Source organism: Elaeis guineensis, chromosome 8, assembly GCF_000442705.2.
Source record: "Elaeis guineensis isolate ETL-2024a chromosome 8, EG11, whole genome shotgun sequence".
NCBI lineage: Eukaryota > Viridiplantae > Streptophyta > Magnoliopsida > Arecales > Arecaceae > Elaeis > Elaeis guineensis.
In genome coordinates, this window is record NC_026000.2 from 5,681,712 (window position 1) to 5,708,951 (window position 27,240).

The 27,240-nt window shown below is 36.5% G+C and overlaps 2 protein-coding genes across 4 annotated transcripts; one reads left to right on the top strand and one right to left on the bottom strand.

Annotated features, from left to right (window-relative positions):
* Positions 1-21,039: 21,039 nt before the first annotated feature.
* On the top strand, positions 21,040-23,179 carry LOC140851150 (uncharacterized). The gene is made up of 5 exons (XM_073242728.1): positions 21,040-21,060; positions 21,125-21,298; positions 21,385-21,491; positions 22,117-22,451; positions 22,972-23,179. Exons 1-5 carry the CDS (start codon positions 21,040-21,042, stop codon positions 23,070-23,072), a joined length of 738 nt encoding a protein of 245 aa, XP_073098829.1. The 3' UTR covers positions 23,073-23,179.
* Positions 23,180-23,346: 167 nt separating this feature from the next.
* LOC140851098 (uncharacterized) lies at positions 23,347-26,685 on the bottom strand. 3 transcript variants are annotated; one of them, XM_073242571.1, is made up of 4 exons: positions 24,801-26,685; positions 24,580-24,675; positions 24,363-24,463; positions 23,347-23,568 (listed from the first exon to the last, which is right to left on the bottom strand). In XM_073242571.1, the coding sequence occupies exon 1, from the start codon at positions 26,581-26,583 to the stop codon at positions 24,865-24,867; it is 1,719 nt and encodes a 572-aa protein (XP_073098672.1). In that variant the 5' UTR covers positions 26,584-26,685; the 3' UTR covers positions 23,347-23,568; positions 24,363-24,463; positions 24,580-24,675; positions 24,801-24,864. The 3 variants fall into 3 exon arrangements, with proteins under 3 accessions (XP_073098672.1, XP_073098673.1, XP_073098671.1); XM_073242570.1 differs by lacking the exon at positions 23,347-23,568 and having other exon boundaries at positions 24,258-24,463; XM_073242572.1 differs by lacking the exons at positions 24,363-24,463; positions 24,580-24,675.
* Between the last annotated feature and the right edge of the window lie 555 nt (positions 26,686-27,240).

The following is a 27,240-nucleotide window of genomic DNA, read 5'->3' on the forward strand; positions in this document are numbered from 1 at the left end:
TTAGGCACTTTCACCTCATTTATGATTTGATCATAAAGTGAGTTAATATTAAGAACAGTATAATAGGATCAGTTCACTAAAGCTTACACAGCAGCAGTGCGATCGTCACCCTAATTGCAAGGACATCAGGTATAAGAGTAATTGGCTTTAGTGCAAGTGGGAGATTGAAAGAATTGTGCCCTACAAGCCAATCGCATGGGGATACGATGAAACTTTTCTTTATTATCTTTCTGCTCATTTGCATGTTATTAGTTATTTTACTTATATGAGGTATTATATTTTATCATTTACTGTATCATTTTTATATGATTATGATAAATCTCTTAGATTAGGATAATGATTTTAAGGCCATGATGAGATCATACCAGTGAGACCTAAAATTTTGATAGCCCTAATCTAAAATATTTTCAATCGTTGGATCATTAAGTCGGAGATCAATGACTCCGATAAGATTGGTACATCCTATGTATACTTAATGGAGAGGATGGTTAATCTCACAACCACTTGTGTGGTGATACTAATATAAGGATGTAGGTGCTCATTAAAAAATGAATTTACTAAACTGATCTGTAAAAGAATATTTGATGGAGCCTTACAGCATGTCAACAGATGGTTCTTCAGTGGGAGTGGTGCATGTGATCTTTTGACCTGAGATCACCATGGTACCTTGTGTGCATAGATCCTTACTTTGGTTTATTCCCAAGCACACCACTTTGAGATGTGTGTGAGATATTTTGAGTATGGTGAAGTATGCATGGAGGTTGTGAGTGGTCAATAAAAATCGATCACTCCTTGTAGGAGGAGAGAACATCTTATGTGATCTCATAGGATAATGACTCTGAGAATCTCTGGCCAGAGCAGGGATGAACTGTAGAAATATTTTTTACTGATTTATCAATCGAGTCATCATCATTGGATCGAGATACATATGGTTAGATATTTGGGTCTGACATATTTTCATACCCATAGTCTTTTCGGGATGTTGTATGATCGAATGATTGAATTACACGGTAACTCATCACGGAAGGATAATTTTGATATTTTTATCAAATTTTAAATCTTTTGGATAGTTATGACACGTTGCTAGATGTCAATCTTGACTTGTAGATTTGACAAAATTAAAAAAGTTTAATTCTAAAATCAAATAGGAAGAGTCCTAATTAATAGAGACTCTTGAGCTAACCTAATCCAATCAGATTAGGATTTCATCGAGAGTTTGGATCCACTGCTGGCTAGATTTGAAATCCAATAGATCACACACAATAAAAATTTAGTCTTGATCTAATTAATTTAAATTTATTATAAATTTAATCGGTTAATTAAATTGCTAGCACATAAATTAATCCAAGTGATCAATTGAGTTCAGTGCAAAGGTGTTTGTGCTAACCTAGTCTTGTTGTCTTGACCTAATGTGATTAGGTTTGAACCATCTAAATTTATTAGTTAGTTTTATCTAATTTTGTGGAAGTATTCCACATGGAATCAACCTCCTCCACGTCAAACCACACGCATATTAAGTGTTGGCGTCATATTTATTTTGGTAATTAAGAAGGAGAGTCCTTTTTTCTTACTCCTCTTAAAATCATTACAGATTCCACACGTTCTATTAATTTTGTGCACCATTAGATGGTTCCTTGGGATGTGGGAGGTGGAAGAGGAGAGGGAGTCTTTCTCTTGGAAGAAACTCCATGCCAAAAATAAGTTGGGACGCCCCATTTATGGCGTTGAATTGAAGAGTCCATTTCAACATGGACTCTTATTTCTTTCCATTAATTTCTACGTGTTTGTTAATTCCATGTAACATCAGATATCTCTTGGGATTATGGGTGCAGAAGAAGAAGGAGAGTCCTTCTTTTGGAAGGAGTTTGAACGCCATATTTTAATCGGACGCCACATTTTTTGATTGATGTGGAAGAGTCCTTAATTTTATGGACTCTTGAATTCTCCATGCCATTCCTCTTATCCCACGCACCATATGATGGCGTTACATTTTTCTTGATAGAGGAAGAGTCCTTCTACCAGTGAATCACCTTTTGTTCCACACCAACCCATTGTGTTCCACGTTAAAAATTGATTGGGGCGTGTAAGGAATAAGGGACGCCAAGAGTTGGCATCCCATGGGATACCCCCTTATTCCCTATAAAAAGGGGGTGCTATTCCTTATTTTGTATGTCCCTTTTTGGCTGGGTTTAGGTGTGAGAATGAGAGGATAAGACAAAAAAATATTTCAAAAAAATGTCAGAAAAGAGAGAGAGAAAATGGAAAGGAAGGGAGAAAGAAAAAAGAAAAGTATGAGATACTTGTCCTAAAATCAAATTGTTCATGTGTTGAACATAAAATCTGATTAGAGTGTGATTTGATACTTTGAAAAAGGATTTCTAAAGTGGTTCTTGTAGAGGTCATGAAGGCATACAAGCAATGGTGCATCCTGTTCTTGCGAAGGACAATCAGCAGCGCACTTACGAAGAAGGCTGCAGCATCATGACGAGTTGGAAAGAGCCTAGATCAGTCCTGTGTGGATCATCGTTGGAGGGTTTCTACTTTGAAATCTCATGGAGATCTCAAAATCACCAGTTCGTGATCTTCATGGTGGTATATGCTTTTGATCTTCTCCTCATATGCTTGATTTTGTGGTTTGATTGTAATCATCAAGGGATTCCTAGGATTTTTGAGTTCCGTTGATTAAGTTTAATTATTAAATCTTATTTTCATTTATTGAATGCATGTTAAAAATTTTGAAATATGTATTCCGCTGCATCACTGAAACCCATCAGAGGAATGATGCTACTCAAGTCCAAGATTGGGTATAATTTTTTGATCGCATCTCAACCATCCTCATACCCGATGCAATATAAAGCAAATCCGCCTTTGAAGATTTCTTCTTTGAATTCTTTCAAATTTCTGAAGTTCTCGATGGCTTGGTTCAAGGCTTCCCTCGCTGACTCTACTTCAGCTCTTGCGGAGGCCAACTCAGCATTGGTCAGTGTCAACCTTTCCAGAGTGGCTCGATACCTTCCACACTCCATTTCAAGTTCATCAATGCATCCATCCCCCTCTCGTCAGAGCCGATGGATGGAGTGCTTCTTGCTCCTGATCTGAGACTCGAGGGTGAGATTCTCTGGCGAGCCGACTCAAGTTCGGCCCTAGAAGACTGTAGATCTACCTTCATTCGGGAGATCTGCTCTTAAAGGTTTTTCTCCTGTTCAGTTATCGCCTGGAGTTGTTCAACGGCAGTATTCTTTTCGATGATGACGGCCGCCACCTTATCCATCCACAATCGATGAAAGTCAACAATCTTCCGATAGTCGCTCTCTAAATCGTGCATGTCATGCGCCCATTGAAAGCAGAAGATAAATCAAGCCAGATTAAAAAAAAATATCAGAAAACTTACCCCGAGTATCATCGGGTAAAAGGAAAAAAATATTTCAGTGATAATCTGGTTCTTTCTATTCTCCTGATTAGTTTGGAGAAGAGCAACTTCGATGAGCCACTTGGTCAATGCCGGATTGGCCAAGGCTGACTCACTCTCAGAAATTCGAATGTCGAAAAGAGTTGGAAGGCCTGCAGACGATCTATCATTGGCTGAAGTCGCTGGCGCCTTCCCCCAATCTCCGATCGACAGCCCATGCTTGAGAATGTTGGGAAGTCGGAGCTCGATTGCACTCGAGAATGTTCTGTTAGAGGAACGGCTAGCACAACCGCAGACTACTCGGGTTCAACTGCGACTCCCACCCTAATCCGAACCTCTGCTGATGGAGCCACTGATGGTACTCTTGCAGCTCTGTCTTCTCCTGTCGTCCCATCTTCAGCAGACGATGCCTCAAAAAGCATTGTCAGGGATGACAACACCAAGACTGGTTCGAGAATCATCTCTAATGGAATGTCAAATTCCCTCACCAGTACCGATGGAGTTGTGACACGACCTTTCTTCAACGGTCAGGAGGGTCCAGCTTCAGCTGTTGCCTTCTTCTTGACAGCATACGAGCGGTTATCAGCAGCCGACACTCATGCTCTTGACTGTATAGCTGCAATCAAAATAAAGAGATCAGTATAAAGTTCAAAAATAGACAAAAAAAATAAAATAACCGACTATGTTATACCTAAAGAAATGACCGAACTAAGCCCGACATCGTAGAGAGCTTGTTCGGTCATCAGCTCTCGTTGCGATGGAACTACCATATCTTTCAGTTGGAGAAAATCTTCCCGATCATTGGCCTCCACCCGACTGTTCTCATTGGGGCCAGTCCTTGGATCACCCCAGCATGAAGGAGAGCTCCAGAGAGAAGAAGAAGAGATGAAGAAAAATTAGTTTTTCCATCCATAAATGGACGATGAAAGATCGATGATAAAAAAATGCCCTTTCCTTGGGTAGAAAAATCACCAACCCTTGACCTTCAGATGAGGACAAAGGATAAAAAAAAATCGAAAAAGAAAAGGATGAGGAACAATCGGTATAAGCTGACACAACAGAGCAAAGCTGATGATCAATCGGATAGAATTTGGGGCCAGTTGAGTAGGACAGAGGACATAATAATCAAGAAGATTTTGGACGAACTCTGAAATCGAGAATCGAAGATCAATCTGAAAGTCCTCGACATAAATTACAACCGAATTCGAAGGAGAAGAATTCATTCGACCGTCCGAACCAGGAGCGAAAAGCTGATACTACTTCGAAATACGATACTATTTCTAGAGCCGTTCAACATTGGGCCCAGATAAAGAAGAAGCTTCCTTTTTCAGAACTGAAGGAGAGTCATCGATTGAATTCTCCGATCGCTATCTCAAGAAGAGGAAGTTTTTCTACCAGCCATAGAAAATGGAGAACTAGAAAAAGAAAATCCTAAGAAGAGAAACCCTGGAAGAAGGAAAGGAAAACTCAACCTGAGATCAAAAGTGATGCAAGAAACAGAACTAGGAGCTCCTAGTACTAGGGCAACCTTCTAGTAAAACTTTCTGTACAACAAATGCAAAATAAAGTCTGGATGAAAGCGACTGTGTATATATAGGACTCCTCAACGGTCCAGATGAAATCGATCAAATCTGGATCTCCTCAGATGTCGACACGTGGTGACATCAAAATCGATCATTGGTCGGACGGTTCGATGCACCTGCTTCTAGATCGTGCCACCTCACCATTATCCACATAAATAGCTTAGAGCCAATGATGTTGGGACACGTGACCAAGATTTACTAGTCAGATCAAATCGTCTAAATCTGGACGTCGAATTATCTTTCTGAAATGACAGTCCAATATGATTTCACAGCTATCGAAACAGCAAAATAGCTGAAGATCTCTCGTATTCCAAAAAATCATTAATACTAGCAGTCGAGTCGGGGCTCGAGGCAGCACGTGATAACTTTCTTCGTCCAACATGACAGACTACATGATAATATACACATCAGACCATCTTGGACTTGGGAGTGGAGGGCAACTGTTGGGACAAGTCAACCAACCTCTGACTCCGACTTTACATCGACCTTATGAATGTAATATTCTGAGTAACAATTAGTTGACCGACCGACAGTCAGCTGTTATTAACCATCAATAGATAACTTGGATAATCTCCAATCGAAAATCATCAGCATATCAGAGTTATCGATCGATGCTCATTCGAAACTCCATAACTACCGACTTACTGCTATTTCTGATGTATAGTCGGCTTACAAGCTGCCAGCGCAGATGACCAGAATGTGATATAACGCTCATCTCACGATCACATAATGTCGGAATGTGTGGATCTCACATATTTAACCGTTATGAATGTTTATCGACTATATGTCACGGTCGTTAATGGACATAAACAGCCCATTAATTCCATGATTATGGCCTAATAAAAAGCAGAATCACATACTCGATGGTTACATCTGAATTATCTATAAAAAGAAGGTAAACGAATAATATTGATAAGATAATTCTGGGCTAACACTGTCATTTTAAATATTTTTTATCTGTTGTTCACCACTTTCCACTGACTTAAGCATTGGAGGGTCCCCGTCGGACATAATTCTGATTAATGTGGACTTCATTTTGCAGGTGCTCTTCACCGGCGACGGACGCTACAGAGGATTGGCCGCAACAATATGCACTAAATATATTTTTATAGATATACATGGAGTTACTGATTGACTCAGCTATAGCAAAATTAGAATAATCAATATTCATCATTTAAGGGCATGGCCTTATTATGGTGATTCTTCCTTTTTACAAGTGCTAAAAAAAGACAACTGGTTAGCTATCAAGGGTTCATCATGATACAGTGCAAAGCCCAACTACGTTTAAAGAATTGAAGCTGCGACTATGTCTTTATTCAGTTTTGTCCATCATTATTTTTCAATCAGCAGTTGAACCAGTGAAAATCATACACCTTAATCTTCAAATTCCTCAGCTTTCCTCCATATTAAATAAAGTTGATGTGTTCAAACTGGTGATGAAGTTCAAGAAGCAAGATACCTGTCTGGCCATTCCTAGTGGTTTCATTCTTTGGCGGTGCATATGCTCTTATTCCATACTTTGTTCTCTGGAAGCCACCTCCACCAGCTGTTGGAGAAGATGAAATCAGTAGATGGCCTTTAAATTTTTTTGACTCAAAGATAACTGCTGGGCTAAGAAACTCCGATGCTCATAAGCACAATATGCTTAGTAAAGTTGTATACAAATTTTTGTGTATATGAGTGATACTATAACTTTTTTACATCAAGCACATGCATAACTCATTGATTTTAACCATCATTGAATTACAATTTGAAAAGGTTCAAGTGACAAACAAAGAATCCCAATCATTCAATATAGTTTCTGTAAAGCATTGCCTGAAAGCTTTTGGTATTTAGAGTTTTGGTCATTGATAGTTTGAAATAGTGGAAACATGCAAAATTTGTAGGTGAAACTCCAATCAAACTGATCGGATTGATGGTTTATATGCTGCCATATTTACCTGATTATCGTTTCCTCTTTCTGCTGGCTGAATAGTAACTCCATTGCAAACCAGATTTTACTTGTTGCAGGCTTGGGCCTAACTATGTATGCTGGTTTAGCTAATAGTGATGTGTGGAAGGAGTTCTACCGATACTTCAGAGAAAGCAAGTATGTAAGTATCATGACATACTATTGGAAATTTCAATTAGGCGTACTCCCATGTGAAATCTCAATTTTTTTCATTCTTTAACTTGCTCGACCAGCATTTTAACCTAGTAAAGACACTGTCAGTTTTTTAACTAGTCAGCGGCTCCTGTTCAGAGTCCTTTTCCAGAATAATGCAAAAAAAAAATTTATTTACCAAAATATACTAAAATCAAACTTATTTACCAAACTAATGCAAAAGGGAAAAACGCCATTTTGAATGGCGTTTTTTCCCCTTCCACGTCACCCCCCATTTCCACGGTGGCATCCTCCCAAAAAAAAAAAAAAAAAAAAAGAGAAGAAACGCCATTGGAAATGGCGACTTTAAAAACGCCATTTCGAATGGCGTTTTTAAAAACGCCATTCAAAATGGCGTTTTCATATTTCCCCAAAAAAAAAAAAAAAAATCGTGAAAAAATGGAAAAATTAGTTTTTTAAAATTTGAAATTAATTAATAAGTTAAAATTGTAATTTTGATTGAAATTTAAAATATAAAGATTTGAATTTGTAATTCATTAAAAAAATTAATTTAGAATTTTTATTTAAAATATTTTTTAAAAGATGTCAAAAAAAATCTTAAGAAATAAAAAAAAATATCATAGAAAATAAAAAAAAGAGAAAGAAATATGAAAGAAATAAAAAATTGAAATTTAATTGAAGAACATCGTTCAAAATGCTTGTCCTAAAATTTTTTTTAAAAAAAATTTAAATAATAAAAAAATTATAATTTAAAATTTAAAAGAAACAAAATTTTAGAGATTAATTGAAATAAAAATAAGCATTCAAATTACTTTGTCAAATTAAAATTAATTTATTTTAAAAATATTCAAAAAAATTGAAAAATAGGCTAAAAAATTTTTATAAAGACATAAAGAATTGAAAAAAAATAGAAATTATAATTGTAATTGAAGAACAAAGTTTATAATTTTTAATTTTAAGAAATAAGAATTAAAATTTTAATTGAAATTAAAAATTACTTTTTAAATAACTAAATTAATTGAAATATAAATTTTTCAGAAATATTTTAAATAAAAGAAAAAAAATACGTAATAGAATATCAAAAATATAGAAATGGAAGAAAACTAAAATTAAAATTTAAAATTATAAAAATTATAAATTAGATTAGAAAAAATATATCATAAAAGAATAAAATTATAACGTAAATAATAATATATCAAATATTGGTCTTTGAATTGAATTTTAGAAAAAAAAAATATTTTTTGAAGTAAAGGAAAGGAATACGTAATAGAATGCTAAAAAGATAAAAATAAAAGAAAACTGAAATTATAATTTCAAATGATAAAATTTAAAATTATAAAAATTATAAATTATATTAGAAAAAATATATCATAAAATAATAAAATAAAAATAAATTAATTATAATTTCTTTTTTAGGATAATTTATAAATGTGACTTAAAAATTTAAATTTGAATTAAATTTTGATAAAAAAAGAAATACATTAAAAAGTTTAAAAGAATGAGGAAAAGTTAAAAAGTGAAAATTTTTAAAAAGTCACAACAAATAAGGATTATAAAATTAAAATAAAAAAAAATTTAAAGTTTAATTGAAATAAAAATATTTTTTAAATATAATTTATAAATTAAAATTTATTTAATTAAAAAAATTTTCAAATAAAATTTAAAAATATCTTAAAAAAATTTCATAGAAAGATAAAGAATTGAAAAAAAATAGAAATTATAATTGTAATTGAAGAACAAAGTTTATAATTTTTAATTTTAAGAAAGAAGAATTAAAATTGTAATTGAAAATTAAAATAATATTTTAAATAACTAAATTAATTTAAACATTAATATTTAAAAAATATTTTAAATAAAGAAAAAAAAATGGGAGGAAAATTTAAAATTTAATTTGAATTAAATTTTGATCAAAAAATAAATACAGTGTAAAGTTAAAAAATGAGAAAAAATGTGGAAAAAAATTTTGTAAATTAAACTTTAGAAAAAATAATATTTTTTTAATAAAGGTAAAGAATACGTAATAGAATGCTAAAAAAAAAGAAATGGAAGAAAACTGAAATTATAATTTCAAATGATAACTATTTTAAAATAAATAAAAAAAGTATCATAAAAAAATAATAAAATAATAATAAAATAGGAATTGTAATTATTAATTTTAAAAAAATTTAATTTAAATTTAAATTAAAAATTATCATTTAAATTATTATTTTCTTTATTTAATTTAATTTATTTTTTAAAAGATTACAAATACATAATTAAAGAATTAAAAAAAAAAAAAAGGGAAAACGTCATAGAGAATGGCGTTTTTCCCTCCCCAAACCCTTCTTCTTCCTTCTCCCCTCCTTCTCCCTTCTCCCTCTTCTCCTTCTCCCTTCTCTCTTCTCCTTCTCTCTTCTCCTTCTCGATCTTCTCCGACGTCTCTCCGGTGGCACGACGGCACGGCGGCGAGGTCTCGGCGGCGGTGAGCTCTTCCCCCTCTCTCTCCCTCTTCCTCTTTCTCTCTCCCTCTTCCCCTCTCTCTCTTTTTCTCATGCCGGCGGCGGGCCGCGCGTCCCGACGGCGGGACCCGCATCCCGGCGGTGGCCCCCGGCCCCCTCCTCTCTCTCTCTTCCTCTCTCTCTCCCTTCTCCGTGGCCGCCGGCCACAGACCGCCGGCGGCGGGTCCCACGTCCCGGCGGTGGTCCCCGGCCCCCTCCTCTCTCTTCCTCTCTCTCTCTCTTCCCCTCTCTCTCTCCCTTCTTCTTGGCCGCCGGCCACAGACTGCCGGCGGCGGGCCTCGCATCCCGGCGGTGGGTCCCGCGTCCCGGCGGCGGGTCCCGCGTCCCGACGGTGGCCCCCGGCCCCCTCCTTTCTCTCTCTCTCTCTCTTCCTCTCTCTCTCTCCCTTCTCCTTGGCCGCCGGCCACAGACGGCCGGCGGCGGGCCGCGCGTCCCGACGGCGGGTCCCGCGTCCCGGCGGTGGCCCCCGGCCCCCTCCTCTCTCTCTTCCTCTCTCTCTCTCTTCCTCTCTCTCTCTCCCTTCTCCTTGGCCGCCGGCCACAGACGGCCGGCGGCGGTCCGCGCATCCCGGCGGCGGGTCCCGCGTCCTGGCGGCGGGTCCCGCATCCCGACGGTGGCCCCCGGCCCCCTTCTCTCTCTCTCTCCCCCTTCTCCTTGGCCGCCGCCCACAGTCGGCCGGCGGCGAGCCGCGCGTCCCGGCGGCGGGCCGCGCGTCTCGGCGGTGGCCCCCGGCCCCCTCCTCTCTCTCTTCCTCTCTCCCTCTCTTCTCCTTGGCCGCCGGCCGTCTGGGCCGCGCGTCCCGGCAGTGGCCCCCGGCCCCCTCCTCTCTCTCTTCCTCTCTCTCTCCCTTCTCCGTGGCCGTCGGCCACAGACCGCCGGCGGCGGGCCGCGCGCCCCGGCGGCGGGTCCCGCATCCCGGCGGTGGTCCCCGGCCCCCTCCTCTCTCTTCCTCTCTCTCTCTCTTCCTCTCTCTCTCTCCCTTCTCCTTGGCCGCCGGCCACAGACGGCCGGCGGCGGGCCGCGCGTCCCGACGGCGGGCCGCGCGTCCCGGCGGCGGGCCGCGCGTCCCGGCGGCGGGTCCCGCATCCCGGCGGTGGCCCCCGGCCCCCTTCTCTCTCTCTCTTCCTCTCTCTCTCCCTTCTCCTTGGCCGCCGCCCACAGTCGGCCGGCGGCGGGCCGAGGCCCCCTCCTCTCTCTCTTCCTCTCTCTCTCCCTTCTCCTTGGCCGCCGGCCACAGACGGTCGGCGGCAGGCCATTCTTCCCAACGGCGAGCCCCGCATCCCGATGGTGGGCCCGGCCCCAGCCCCGGCTGGTGGTGGGCCCGCGCCCCGGTGGCCAGGGCGGGCCCCGCGGCCCGACGACGGTTCTCAGCCCCTCGCCTCTCCCGGCGGTGGGCCCCGCGTCTCGGCGGTGGGCCCAGACGGTTGGTGGGGCCGCATGCCCTGACGGTGGGCCCCGCGTGGCGATGGCTTTGATTCGATGGGTTGCGATGACGGTGGGGCCCACGGGCGTGTCAGACATGCACAGTACATCGATATTTGGGATGCACGTCGAGATCACATTGTTCATGGTGATCCTATTTTGAGAGGCCCTTCATATACTGATGACTACATGACCTGGTTTTTTAGCATTACGGTGCGAGTCATTGGACAGTCTCAGTATGCAGTTTCTGGATACGAGGGCGAGAGTTCTACTGTACGTCTTTTGGTAAGATTATGAAAATTACTTCATGTTATTTGTGTTATATTTTTGTTTTATATTGTACACTATACTGATTGTTTTATACTAACTGTTCTATTTTTATTTTATAGACTTATTCTATGTCGGATCTCGTGTTGGACGCTCGTCGTGCTTTATCTACGACTGATGAGGACGAGCGGATTCAGATACTGCGGGAGATGGAGAGAACAGGTTCCGAAACATTGGTGGCGATTGGTGTTGATCCACATACCTGTGCGCTTTGGTATGGAGCAGTTCGGGCGCCAGATATGAGTTATACGCCGTGACCATATGCTTCACATATGCCATCACCACATATGTCATCATTTGATGCTGCACAGATGCCACCGCCTTTTCATTTACAGATGGCAGCGTCTTCTTCTTCGTACATCCCCCAGATGCCATCACCGGGTACCAGTTGGCCACATGAGTATGATACTTTTTTGAGAGGCGTCCATCCGTGTATCCAGATGAGAGAGTTGAACGGGTCTCATTTAAAATTATAATTTCATTTTTCTTCCATTTTTTTCTTTTTAGCATTCTATTACGAGGGCGAGTGGTGGACAGTCTCAGTATGCAGTTTCTGGATACGAGGATGAGAGTTCTACTGTACGTCTTTTGGTAAGATTACGAAAATTACTTCATGTTATTTGTGTTATATTTTTGTTTTATATTGTACACTATACTTATTGTTTTATACTAACAGTTCTATTTTTATTTTATAGATTGATTCTATGTCGGATCTTGTGTTGGACACTCGTCGTGCTTTATCTACGACTGATGAGGACGAGCGGATTCAGATACTGCGGGAGATGGAGAGAACAGGTTCCGGAGCATTGGTGGCGATTGGTGTTGATCCACATACCTGTACGCCTTGGTATGGAGCAGTTCGGGCGTCAGATATGAGTTATACGCCGGATGAGATGATGCTTCACATATGCCATCACCGCATATTCTGCATATGTCATCATTTGATGCTGCACATGAGTATGATACTTTTTTTCAGGTCCATCTGTGTATCCAGATGAGAGAGTTGAACCGGTCTCTCAGTCCGTAGATGATCCGACAGCATCAGTTATTCCTGAGCAGAATGATCAGCAGATCTCCTCCACTGATATAGGAGAGGAGCCATCACAGCAGGAGCAGCCAGCGAGGACCTTCTTGAGAAGGTCCAAGCGACCACGGGCGCCGCGACGTCCTTGTGGGACTTAGTCTTTGTTGTATTTGTATTTAGTATTTTTACATTTTTGTTGTACTATTTTTTTTTGTACGTTTGACATTTTTATTCTATTGAATAATATTAAATATTAATTTCATTTTATATTATTTAATTTTAAATGATTGGATATTATGATCGGTGCATATGGATACACATATTCGAACGTGTCTCAGAACATTAGGAGAGAAAATATTATGCTGAAAGGACTATAAAAATTATAACGTAAATAATAATATATCAAATGTTGCTTTTTGAATTAAATTTTAGAAAAAATAAATATTTTTTTAAGTAAAGGAAAGGAATACGTAATAGAATGCTAAAAAGATAAAAATGGAAGAAAATTAAAATTATAATTTTAAATGATAAAATTTTTAAAATTAATTTAAAAAAAATATCATAAAAAAATAATAAAATAATAATAAAATAAGAATTATAATTATAAATTTTAAAAAAAATTAATTTTAATTTAAATTAAAAATTATCATTTAAATTATTATTTAATTAAATTTATTTATTAAAGATTACAAATAGATAAGTAAAAAAATTTAAAAAAAAATAAATAAAAAGAGAAAACGCCATTCTCTCCCCTCCCCAAACCCCTTTTTTTCCTCCTTCTCCCTTCTCCTTCTCCCTTCTCCCTTCTCGATCTTCTCCTTCTTCCTTTACAAATTTAAGTAAAGAAAAAGAATACATAATATATCATAAAAATAGAAGAAAACTAAAATTATATTTTTAAATTATAAAAATTATAAATTAAATTAAATAAATTGTTGTCCAGCTATGCAACCCAAGAGGGGGGGTGAATTGTGTTTTAAAAATTTTAAGCTTAACTAATTACTTATGAAAAGTATTTGTCAAAAGCTTGATGAATGAGGAGAAGGACTTTAGTTCAAGATTAATTATCTAAAGCAAGAATGCAAGGATATAATGAAGAATTAAAGAGAAACAATAAAGCACACCACAAACACAAGGATTTATAGTGGTTCGGTGCCAACCTTGCACCTACATCCACTCCCCAAGCTCCTACTTGGGAATTCCAAACCACTATACTTGTATGCAACCCGAATACAAATGTCGGAAACTCCGACACTAGCTATCCCAAGCTAGTCCACTTATTTCTCCCTTGTTTTTCACCTTTTCAAACTTTTTATAGCTTTAAGAAACAAAGGAAAACATTCTAGGCAGAAAAAGAGCCGTTAGAGCACTTAAAGTGAGTATTAAAAGCAACTAAAACGGACTAAAAACTAGCCGTTGTGGATAATTCCCGTCGCAGGGGTCGACTCATGAGTCGACTCATGCTTCAGGAGTCGACTCATGAGTTGACCTCTGTTGCAACAGCCAGAAATGTGGGTTTCTGGATTTTTTGGCCCAAACCAGCAGAGGTCGACTCATGAGTCGACTCATGCCTTGTGGGTCGACTCATGAGTCGACTCACAGGTCGTGCCAAGCCAGAAAACCAGCGTGCCAATAGGAATTTCAGCGTGCCAAGCAGCTCATTGTGCCATGAGTTGACTCATGAGTCGACTCATGCACTTAAAACATTCATAACTTCAAAAATATAAGTCCAAAAATAATGAAATTTTCACCAATAGATCACAAATCATTTGTTCTACCAAATGATACTATCAAATCAGGGTTTTGGTAAAATTACATTTTTGCTCCTGAAGAGCATAAAGACTTTTTCAAATAAAAAATATTTGTATCCCTTCAATCTGCTTTGTAATCATCAAAATCAATCTAAGAGCAACATAAATATATCATAAAAATAGTAAATAAAAGAGAAAAAATGGTAATAAAATAGAAATTATAATTTAAAATAAAAAATTAACTTTAATTTAAATTAAGAATTATCATTCAAATTACTATCCTCATTAAAAAATTTAATAAATTAAAAAAAAAAATAATTAAACAAATTATGAAAAAAATTTAAAAAAATTTTAAGAAAAGAAAAAGAATAAAAAAACGTCAAAGGGAACGGCGTTTTCTCCTTTCCTCCCTTCTTCTCTCCTTCTCCCTCTTCTCCTTTCTCCCTCTTCTCCCTTCTCCAGCGTCTCTCCTACAGCACCGCGGTGAGCTGCCTCCTCTCTCTCTCTTCCTCTCTCTCCCTCTTTTTAAAAAATTTTAAAAATAAAAATTACCAAAAAGAAAGTCAACGGGTCGACTCACAGAGTGTGGCAGCCAAAAATTTTGCGTGCCGTTAAACTTTTTTAGCCATGAGTCGATTCATGGGGTCGACAGAAAAATATAAATCTATTTTTCTTAGAAAATACGCTTCCAAAAATATTGAAATTGCCTCTAATAGATTACACATCTTTTGTTCTTGCTTTTGAGACTTCAGAATCATATCTGATAAAATTATAATTTTTTTTCTTCATTTTTTAACTTTTTAATGTATTTATTTTTTGATCAAAATTTAATTCAAATTAAAATTTTTTAAGTCACATTTATAAAATACCCGAAAAAATAAATTGTAATTAATTTAATTATTACATTTTATTCTTTTATGAAATATTTTTTTTTATAATTTTTGTAATTTTTATTTTTATTTTTATTTTTCTTCCACTTTTATTTTTTTGACATTCTATTACGTATTTTTTTTCTTTATTTAAAATATTTTTTAAATATTAATGTTTAAATTAATTTAGTTATTTAAAATATTATTTTTAATTTCAATTATAATTTTAATTCTTATTTCTTAAAATTAAAAATTACAAACTTTGTTCTTCAATTACAATTAGAATTTCTATTTTTTTTCAATTCTTTATCTTTTTATGAAATTTTTTTAGGTGATTTTTATATTTTATTTAGAAAATTTTTTAATTAAATTAATTTTAATTTGAGAAATTAATTTTAAAAAATATTTCTATTTCACTTAATCTTTAAAATTTTATTTTTTAAAAATTTTAAATTTATAATTCTTATTTTTTCTGACTTTTTACAAATTTTAACTTCTTAACTTTTTAACTTTTCATCATTTCTTAACTTATTAATGTATTTTTTTTATCAAAATTTAATTCAAATTTAATTTTTTTAAGTCACATTTATAAAATACCCTAAAAATGAAATTATATTTAATTTAATTTAATTTTATTCTTTAGCATTCTATTACGTATTCTTTTCTTTTAATTAAAAAAATATTATTTTTTCTAAAGTTCAGTTTATAATTTTTTTTCCATATTTTTTCTCATTTTTTAACTTTACACTGTATTTTTTTATCAAAATTTAATTCAAATTAAAATTTTAATTTTCCTCCCATTTTTTTTTCTTCATTTAAATTATTTTTTTAAATAATAATGTTTAATTTAATTTAATTATTTAAAATATTATTTTTAATTTTAATTACAATTTTAATTCTTATTTCTTAAAATTAAAAATTATAAACTTTGTTCTTCAATTACAATTACAATTTCTATTTTTTTTCAATTCTTTATCTTTTTATGAAATTTTTTTAGGCTATTTTTAAATTTTATTTGAAAAATATTTCAATTAATTTAATTTTAATTTTACAAAATATATTTAAAAAAAAAATTTATTTCAATTAAACTTTATAATTTTTTTTAAACATTTTAATTTATAATTCTTATTTTTGGTGACTTCTTAAAAATTTTCACTTTCTAACTTTTCCTCATTTCTTTAACTTTTTAATGTATTTCTTTTTTTATCAAAATTTAATTCAAATTTAATTTTTTTAAGTTACATTGATAAAATACCCTAACAAAAAAATTATAATTAATTTAATTTTATTTTATTCTTTTATGATATATTTTTTCAAATCTTTATATTTTAAATTTCAATCAAAATTAAAATTTTAATTTATTTACTAATTTTAAATTTTAAAAAACAAAATTTTCCAATTTTCCATTCAAAATGGTATTTTATATTTAAATTAATTTAGTTATTTAAAATATAATTTTTAATTTCATTTATAATTATAATTTTTATTTCTTAAATTTAAAAATTATAAACTTTGTTCTTCAATTACAATTATAATTTCTATTTTTTTTAATTCTTTATGTTTTTATAAAATTTTTTAACCCTTTTTTTAAAATTTTTTTTAATTTTTTTAAAATAAATTATTTTTAATTTCCGAAAGTAATTTGAAATAATATTTTTATTTCAATTAATCTTTAAAATTTTATTTCTTTTTAATTTTCAATTAAAATTCTTTTTCTTTGATTACTTCAAATTTTTTTTAAAAAAATTTTTAAGACAAATATTTCGAATGATATTTTTCAATTAAATTTCAAATTTTTATTTCTTTCATAATTCTTTCTCCTTTTTTTATTTCCTATGATAATTTCTTTTTTTTTCTTAAGATTTTTTTTGACATCTTTTAAAAAAAATTTGAAATAAAAAATCTAAATTAATTTTTTTAATGAATTACAAATTAAAATCTTTATATTTTAAATTTCAATCCAAATTTAAATTTTAATTTATTAACTAATTTTAAATTTTTAAAAATAAAATTTTTCATTTTCCCACGATTTTTTTCTTTTTTTTTTGGGTGGGAAAATTGAGAAACGCCATTTTGAATGGCGTTTTTAAAAACGCCATTCAAAATGGCGTTTTTAAAGACGCCATTCGGAATGGCGTTTCTTCATGTTTTTTTTTTTTTTTTTTTGGGACGATGCCACCGTGGAAATGGGGGCTGACGTGGAAGGGGAAAAAACGCCATTCAAAATGGCGTTTTTCCCTTTTGCATTAGTTTGGTAAATAAATTTCATTTTAATATATTTTGGTAAAAAAGTTTTTTTTTTGCATTATTTGGGAAAAGAGCTCCTCCTGTTCAGCTGTTCTACAGAACTGCATCAAATACTTTACAAAAACTTTTTGAAGCTGAGAACTTCTTTCCGTGAAGTCAACATCAGAGTCTATTGACCTCATGTAAAAACTCTGGCATTTACCTATAACATTTTCTTCATTGCAGATCCATATTACATGCATTGATTTTGCGCTATGCTCAACCTTCTCACCTTTTTGGGTCTATAATGATATGACTGCAAGGAGATGGTAAACTGAACACTCTGCACCCATGCTTCTTTTCATAATATGCTCAGAAACCTAAATTTTTTAAAATAAAGGGAAAAATAGAATGGCTTTCTCATTAAAGAACTCACTTGTTCCCCTTGTTGCAGGACCAGTCAAAGTTCTTGGCTTTTGCCAGTGGCACTTATTCCAATTCTGGGGCCATCCTTGTATCTTCTCTTGCGGCCACCTCTTTCAGCACTCCCTGTGAGCACCCCCTCAGTCATAATTGAGAAAGAGTGATCTGGATCCAATTTCCAGCATTTGTTTTCTGCATAAGCAATAGAGTGAACCAAGTATAGCTATAATTGGAGACTGGAAGAGAAGGTAATCCATCGTTCTAACAAAATTGTCATCATAGTATCCCAACCTCTGCTCAAAAGCCGATTTGAAGCAACCCCAACAAAATAAGAATTAATGATGTAAACTTATTATGTTTCATGAGTTTTTTTATATTCATAAATGAAAAGAAGTTAGAAGTGATGATGAGCTCGCTGGACTTGGTTGACAATTAGAACTGTTGCTTGCGACTCTCTCGGCTCAAATGATATCACTGAAATCCACCATTCTATTGCAGTGCGGTGCTCTCACAAAGCTCAATGCTCTAATGCGCAAACAAATATATGAGACCCGATGGCATTCAGGGATGAATGTAGACCCGTCGGGCAGGGATAATCATTTTGAGATCTAATAATGGCTTCTTGCGACATTACTTTTGGAAAACTTTTGAACTATTCTTGTGTTATTAAGCACGTCATAAAATATATTACAACTGCATGATTTTTGTCTGGTTTATATTTTAGAGTAACAAACTCTGGTTCATAAGTTGTAGGAGCATGCGCCAATTTTCAGTTCAAGGTAGAATAATGGGGCATCATTTGGAAGTTGTGAAGTTTTGAGTTAAATATTTCCACTGGCATCATTTCTGTTCTAAAAAAAAAAAATGAAAGATAGTAGCATCGGACGTTTGCGGTTTTTTTATTATTATTTCTTAAGGGAGGTATGAGAACATGATTTTTCTCTCTTTTTTTTTTTCTTTCGTGACTAAAAAGAGTAGTAACGCCATTACAGTGGAGTATAGGAGTTATAGAACAACAAAATATAGTTTCCTGCTGCATACAAACAAAATTGCAATAGTTGACAGTAGGGTTGAAAGTGAATCGGATGTGGATTGGATACCAACATATCCATATTTATTTTATCAAATGAATACAAATATGAATATGGATATTATTTGGATATAAAAATTTATATTTATATTTATTTTAAATATATATAGATATAATTCGAATATTGAAAGTATAGATATAGTTATAGATGTTACTTCGATAATAAACTTTATAATTACAAAATCAAAGATATTACTAAATAAATAATAAATCAAGTTAATAATATATTTATATAGTTATATATTTTTTAAAAAAATTAATAATTATTATGTAAAATTATATAGGATTGCATATAAATTCGGATATTCAGATATGGATCGGATAGTTGTTTATCCTTTTTTTTTTTTTCTGACGGATATGTATACAGATATGGATAGTAGTTAGATATTCAAATTTTTATTCATATCTGGATTGATTTGGATATGAAAATGGATTCAAAGGAATAATATCCAAATCATTTTCACCTTTAATTGATAGAGTGATGCTGTGATGGTAATTACAACAGTAGTGATCCTGAATGCTGTGATGCAGAATCCAGGCAAGGTATAAGAAGATGCTCCAAAGGTATAGTATAAGATGATGACAGCAGCAGAATCCCATCAGGCATGGTATAAGAAATTGACAATAAAAATCCTGAATGCGTGTCCAACAAGACATCGAGAGGTTTATATCTTGGTGAATTACAACCTGAGAATATGTGCCCATTCAGCAAAATACAAAGATCGTTAGGTCTAGCTTGTTTCACCCCATTATTCAAATGATTTGATTCACTTTAGACTTTTTTCTTAAAAATTTGTTTCAATTACATCAATATGCATGCATAAAAACCTTCAACATAGACTGACAACTCTCTATGAAGCCAGAACATTCTAAATATTTTTTTCTAGCAAATGTAAATATATATTTTTTTGAAACATGAAAATTTGATATTGGCTGGATTTGGGTGTTCACCAGCGGCCATGTTCCATCTGGTGATCCATGGAAGAGTTACAGGGTACTCGGCCAAGGGCTCCTCAAGGGAGAACAGCCGCAATGGTGATCGGAAAAACAGGGGAAGCAGACGGAGGTGTGATTTAAGGACATGGGGAAGAGACAGCAAAGGAGAAGGCGGGGCTTTACCTTGGCTCCGGCGGTGCTCTCCAACGTCGATTTCCGGTGATCACAATAGATGAAACCGGCAAGGTCAAGAGGGAAGAAGAGAAAGAAAGAGGCAGAAAACAGGGTCGGTGGTCGTGAAAGAATCTTGGAGGGAACGGGATGGCCTTGTAAAGGCGGAGGCGAGCCTCGCAGGAGATGGGAGTCTTCTTCTTCTTCTTCCTCCTCCTCAATGGGTGGGACGTGGTGTATGGTAGGTCGGTACGTTGCTGCTTTGTAAAGGAAGTAAATCGTACGTTGTTGTTGTTGGTTTGTAAAGCAAGATATGGAATTTATGTTGGGACCAAGCTGTACCTCATCTTTTAAGATAATGCACGTACGTCATGATGCTAATCAAAAAATCCAATAACGTAATCGTGTATTTTTTTTAATGGGGCAATAAAAAGTTATACATTATCAAATTCGATATGTGTTTCCTATTTAGATATTATTGTTTCCTATATTTTTTATATTTAGCACCACCTTCCTCTATTTATATAAGCCCTCTATCCGCTTATCTCTTCCCTCGTCGCTTCCAACTTCGAGCGCCATCTCTGGCTCTTGCTCTTTCTCCCTCCCTCTCCTACTCAAAGGGCGGCAGTGGTGATCATGCCGGAGATTCAGATAGAGGACTTCTTGGAGGAGGACTACAGACCGCTCCGTAAGAGACCGAAGAAGAATAATGCTCCTTTGAAGCATCCGGTACAACACTTTTTCCACTTTTTTTTATATCAAATAATCAGAATTCTTGGTTGAGAGATACTTATTGAGATCTTGAATTATGTTATTGAATTACTTGCATTTTTTTTTTCTCTCTTTATTCACAACATCTTTTTAAAACATCTAACATAACTCTCTATTCCATTGTCTGACACGAAGCCTTCTCAAGCTACCAGAAAGATGAAACCTTCAAAGTTTCATGCGCCTATCCGTTTGAGAATCGGAGCTTGGGAGGTAGGAGAATTTGATTCTAAAGCTTGACGTATTGAATATTCAATGGAATCAATGCAATAAAATTGCTATTGAACTTTACTTTCCCTGAATTATAGCTTTTTTTCACCAGAGGTCTGTAATTGATTATGTAGAGTAAAATACTAATCATTCTTGATTGCTACTGGTTAGAGCATAGTCAAGAATACAAACTCAAGATTTTTCTAATTGCCCTCAGTAGAAAATCTTATGTGCTTTGTTTGCTTACAAGTAGTTCTTTATCAAGGTGGATAAAGATTTGTCTGGTGGCTAATTGACGTACCCTTGTAAACAGCATGTATCAAGACATGAAGGTGATCTAGAGGCTAAGTGCTACTTTGCAAGACAAAAACTTATTTGGGAGTTTCTTGAACGTGGCCTGAAGAGCAAGATTGAAATTCCTTGGTCACATATTAAGGGTCTAAAGGTAACATACCCTGAAACAGGGGATGGAACCCTGGATATAGAGGTAATCTTATATGAGCATCAAGAGATGTTTTCTAATGGCATAATGTATCAGTTCTCTTAACAAAGCTTTCTGCTTGTTTTGTTCAGATAGCTAGGCCACCTCTTTTTTACAAAGAGACCGATCCTCAGCCGAGAAAGCATACCAAATGGCGACCTACTACAGATTTTACTGGCTTCCAGGCGAGTATACACAGGTGAAATCTTATCATCCTAAGCTGGTTAATGCTATGAAGCATCAACAGTCTGATTTGCATGTAAAGCTAATGATCTATTCGGTAATTGATAATTTTAAATATATAGTGTTTATTAATATGTTTGTGCATGTATTGGTGCATTGAAAACGTAGCTGGTGCCTTATTAACAAAACCAACCATTTATGTTTCAACTTTACTATTAGAGGGGCATGCAAGTAAAGAAACCAGTGTTGGTCTTGACTTTTCATAGACGCATGAGTACAAAATGATAGAATTGCAAGCAACCACTGAAATATGCACTAGTTTGTTCTTTGTTAAGCAGAAATTTTGTTTCATATATCATGTTTTCCTTTTATAAAAAGAGTGAGTGAATACAAAACAAACTTGCTTTGTACTCATGTAATTCTTCAGTAGATAATCAGATCAACTTGATATCGGGAGCCATTTATCTCACCCTCTCACCCGAATTTCTTCAATAATATCTCCACCCACTTCAGGAACATCTACAAGTTTGGTTGGTGGTAATTTGATTGATATTTTCACTTCCAATGTTGTGGTGTACTTCCATAGGAGGTGAATAGCCTAATGTTTTGTCTAACACTTATCAACTTCTTGCTTGAGCAAGGCACTTTCTGGAGTGCGAACAAGACTCGTTAAGGGAGAATATGGACAAGATTTTCCAATGCAGTCAACGTTTATATTTTCTGAGTCAACAACCAGAAGATGAATCCAAATCTCCATACTCTGAACCTCAATACTCTGTTTTTGCTGATCAACTTCAAGGTAAAGATCATGCTTTCGAAATTATGAAGGATGGTAATGGATCCACCTTCTCAGAATTCTGTGTTTCTGGTTCGCATTTGTGTGATACCTCATCAATATCCATGAAGAGCATGGTACCGGTTTCTGTTGCGAGTGTACCAGATCCTGTCTCACAGGAAATTCCTTCAGCCAGCACAGGTAAGACTATACCAGCTCTTGGCATATATGATGCTGAAATTGTATAAATTATCTGAACAGCCATGTTTTCTTCAATCTTTTAAAAAAGAAAACTCTGAATGCTTTTTGTTTCTGTTGTTCATTCATCTTGAATGACTCGCGACAATTGACTGGTCAGGTCTGAGCATCTTAGAATACATGCATTCTCATAATAATTCAAGCTTAATTCTTGGATGAGTGGTGATGTTCTTGGGTCAGAATTTATAATAGTGTCACCGATACAGATGTCTGTTAAGATGTCAAAAATCAATTACTTTAAATGGGGCATTCTAGGTGATTTGAGAAACTTGATGAAGGATGCTAACACGTTTATCTGTAATCTAGTTCGTAAGGAGCTCCCTTGAATCACCAAGCTCCATATTGTTGTGGCAGTTTTTTCTTGTGTACTGGGTTTGTGTACTGGGTTTGCTTGCAGTATTTTTCATCAGCATGTTGTTTCGTATTTCTTGTATATTTTACAAAACATCGGTTGTTGCTTCAGGAATGGAATCCCAAGCATGGAGCAGTGCCGGTGCCGCAGAGGAGTTGGAGGAACCTAATTGGTGGGATCAGTCGATTTGGCCAACCGCAGAGAATAAGTAATTAAATTAAATTGATCATTGGATGACATCCTCCTCCTTGTAAGATGGCATTCTGTGGCCCAGATCATTGTGATAAATATTTCACCATGAACTGATGGAAAAATCAAATCAAACAATGCATTCTATATAATTGATTAAAAAATTTGAAAGCTTCATGATGCTGGTTGACAACTGTGCAACATTCATAGGTAGCTATCTTTATAGTTGTTGCGTAATCGTGAAATGAGGTTCATGAACAATGTAATTATACTACATTTTCATCCGATAGATTTCTTTTTTTTTTTTTTTTGTTCAGAATAACCACATTTATACTACCAAGCTCCGATACCAACAGGATCACCCATGGATTGTGAATTGCGGAAATAACTGAACTTCAGATCCACATAACAATTATGCCATTGCTTTCTTCTTAATCAAAATTGATGCCATCATAGACTGTGATAATCCATCACCACCATATAGAATCAGAAAGAAAGAAGATACACGAAAAATGATCCCTGCAAATCAAGGGAAATTAATCAAACAACCAACAAGCAGCAAAGGAAGAAAAACACGACCCACAAGTGAACGATTGGTTATGGAGCAGAAGGTTAATTGATTATTCTAATAATTCTGGCTCTGGTTATCAGTGTCATTAGCTCTGATGATATTTTAGGGGAAATCGTGAGTTACATCTGGTGCAACAGGACAACAATTGCAATGAAAATGAGTGCATGGTGCTGATTAGGAAAAATGAGGTATATTGCTTTTGCTATGTCATTGGTTACATGCACTGAGAGTTTTTTCAGAAACAAAAAAGAAATGTACGGCAAGATATCGTGCTTGTTATATTGACTTACAGAAGCCATGCTACATCCCTCAAAAGTGAGCCATCCACATGGGCATAGAGAGGTGGGCCACAAAATTTCAGAAATTCGGACCGGACTTCTAAAACAAGAAAAGAAAAAAGACTCGAAAATTCAAAGGTTGCATCAGAATGTAATCATTTTCCACACAGTTACGCATAACCAGTTAAAAAAAGACCAGTTTATTTGAATGTATTGCATAGTATCAGCAGAACCTCTTGAGAATGTATAACAACACATACTTTACTGCATAGAATTCTACAAGAGAAGATAAAATGATGAAACCATAAATAAATTCCAAGGATGTAAGAAAGAATAGAAAAAAGTAGATGCAAAATTGATTATTTCTGAAAATAAGCAAAAAAAAAAAAAAAAACACTTGGGCATTGGAAACCCGGTGAAGAAACTCTTGTGGCAGTTGTCAAGAGTTTCTATGGTCAACTGACCCAAAAACATTGGTGCTGTAGTCCAATAAGCAGTCATGTGTTTCCCCGTAGAATTTGATGCCAAGAATCCGAAATCCTTCCTTTCTTGTGACACCCCAAATCTATATCAGAAAACAACTATTATTCATCACAAATTTTGAAAGATATATATATATATATATATATATATATATATATATAAAGAAAAAGGAACAAGTGAAACAGACTGAGAGCTCACTTTCAACGTTACTTGTTCATCCTCGACAAGAATTTCCTTGGTAAAATATTCAACACTCATTTTAGCTTTAAATTGTTGTGTGAACTTCTCGTATACCTATATTGAAAGGTGAATAATTCAGAATGGAAATAACACTGCAACCACGTACATTAAACCCAGCATCATTTGAACATTCACATCATGAACATGTAACATTAACAAAAAAAGAGAGGAAATGTTACCTTTCTTAAGCCCATGCTTTCATTCAGACTATTGATCAGAAGAATCTCATCATCTTGAGATAACTTACTTGACTCCAAGCATTTTGTCGAGAATGAGACAAACTTTATATACATCTTCTCTCCAACAGTATCCCTCCCTGCAAAATGCACTTATCAGCGCATTGAACATACGCACATCTGGGACGAAGCCTCGTTCTGTCATTTCTTCAAGCAGTTGTAGTATCTCTTTCAGCTTCCCACCCTTAATCAACCAATTATTTAGACGAACAACCAGATCAGATAAGAACCCTTGTTTGAGGGATCCAAGAAGACAATCAATAGCTTCTAAAAATCTTCCTTCTCTGCAAAAACTATCAATCATGATACCATAGGTGAACTTATTTGGAACAATATCTTCCAGGACCATGTTCACGTAAAGCCGCTGGACTTCATTGAACTCTCCTGCCATGTAAAACCTATGAAGCAAAGTGTTATAAGCCACAACATCAGCACCAAATCCCCTGCTGCTCATAATACATTTCGCTTTACGAAGCTTCCCAGCTCTGCAAAGGCTTCGAATCACGATCGTAAACGTGCAAGCATCCGGTCCAATTCCCTTCTTCACCAGATCAGTCAAGAGCTTTAGAACACTGATCCATTCACCAAGCTCACAAAGCCTACTCATCAAAGTGTTGTAGAAGAAGACATCGACATCCCATTCCAATTCAGCATTCCTCTCCAGCAAGCTCTTGGCCTCCCAAACCTTCGAGTCCCGACAAAGGCAATCAAAAAGGATGTTCAAAGTGATTGCATCTGGGCACAAGCCCCTCTTCCGCATAACTTCGAACAGTTGGAATGCTTCGTCGACCTTGCCTGCTTTACAAAGCCCATTCATATAGATATTGTAGGTGATGGCATTTGGTTTCCAGCCCTTGGACGCACTCTCCCTCAAGATCTTCTCCACTTCCTCGAATTCGGCGGTTCTGCATAGGGCCTCCACCAAGATGCTGTAAGTCACCACGTCCGGTCGGCAGCCAAGGGCCTCCATAGTGCCCATCAACCTCTTGGCCTCTTCGATCCGTCCTGCCGAGCAATACCCATGAACGATACAAGTATAAGCTTCAACAGTCGGCATCAACCTTTCTTCGAGCATCTGATCCAAAACACCCCACGCCTCCTCAATCCTCCCGGCGCGGCAGAGGCCGGCGATCAGGGTCAAGTAGGTGACTCTGTCGGGGTGTCGGCCGGATCGAACCATGAACTGAATGATGTCATAAGTAGAATCGATGAGGGAGGGGTGTAAAGATCGCGACTTTATGAGAATTGTATAGGAGGAAGTGGTCGGGGCGACGCCCGATGAGACCATCTCTTCGAAGGCGACCTCCGCCTCGGCGTGGCGGTTGGCAACGACGAGGGAGTTGATGAGGGTGTTGTAGCAGAGAGCGTTGGGAGCTGACCGGAAGAGCTGGAGCTCGCGGAAGAGGCGGCGGACCTCGTCGGCATCGCCGCAGCGGGAGAAGGACTTCATCAGGGCGTTGTAGGAGGCGGGAAGGGAGCGACGGGGAACGGCGCCGGGAGGGGGGAGGGGACCGTGGGGGCGTTTGGAGAACTCGGCGACGGCGGCGCAGAAGGTGGAGAGCTTCGTGTCGGAGGAGGAGGATTCCGAAGAGGAGTTTGCTGCGGAGGGAGTGATGGGGGGTTGCGGGTGGCAGCGAGTCGGGAATAGGTCGGCAGTTCTCCGGCTAGCGATTCGGGCGGCAGCCGCGGAGGGTGGAGGGCAGGGGGAAACGGAAATCCATGGCATGGGAAACGAGAGGAAAGGAAGTTGAGGCAGTGGGAGGGGAGAGAATTTTTGGGAGACATGGGTTTTGCCGGGGCTAACGACTCACTGCTTCTTTGCAGTTCTTCGTTTTTGGCTGCTTTTCCCTCTATTTTAAACGTTTTTTTTTTTTTTATAAAACGGTTCATCCAAAAAAAATTTATGTGAATACAATCAAAAAAAAATTAAAAAATAAAATATTTTAAAGTTATCCAAAAATAATCTTCACCTCAATCCAAAGAACTTCTCCAATATACTCAGCTACAAAGACTACCACCCAGATAGCTGCAGTATTCGTCTCGTGGAAGACATGCATGATAATCTGTACAGTGTATCCATCCAGCAAAATTAAGATGTCATGTAGAAGGAGGTGAGTGACACCACCACAGATGCAGTTTTGAAGCATCATGGCTGAGTCATCCTACGTAACAAGCAAACTTACCCCCAATGTCTACCGGCAAACACAATCTCCGCCCAAGTCGCATAAAGCTCCACCCCAGAAATTGCAGGCTCCTATAAGTAAGTCCCCCCAGCTGCCATAAATCTGAAGTCAGATCCATGGATCACAAAACCAGTCCCATCATGTCTATCTTTGACACTCCCATCTAAGTTGACCTTCAAATACAACGGAGTAGGGAGCTC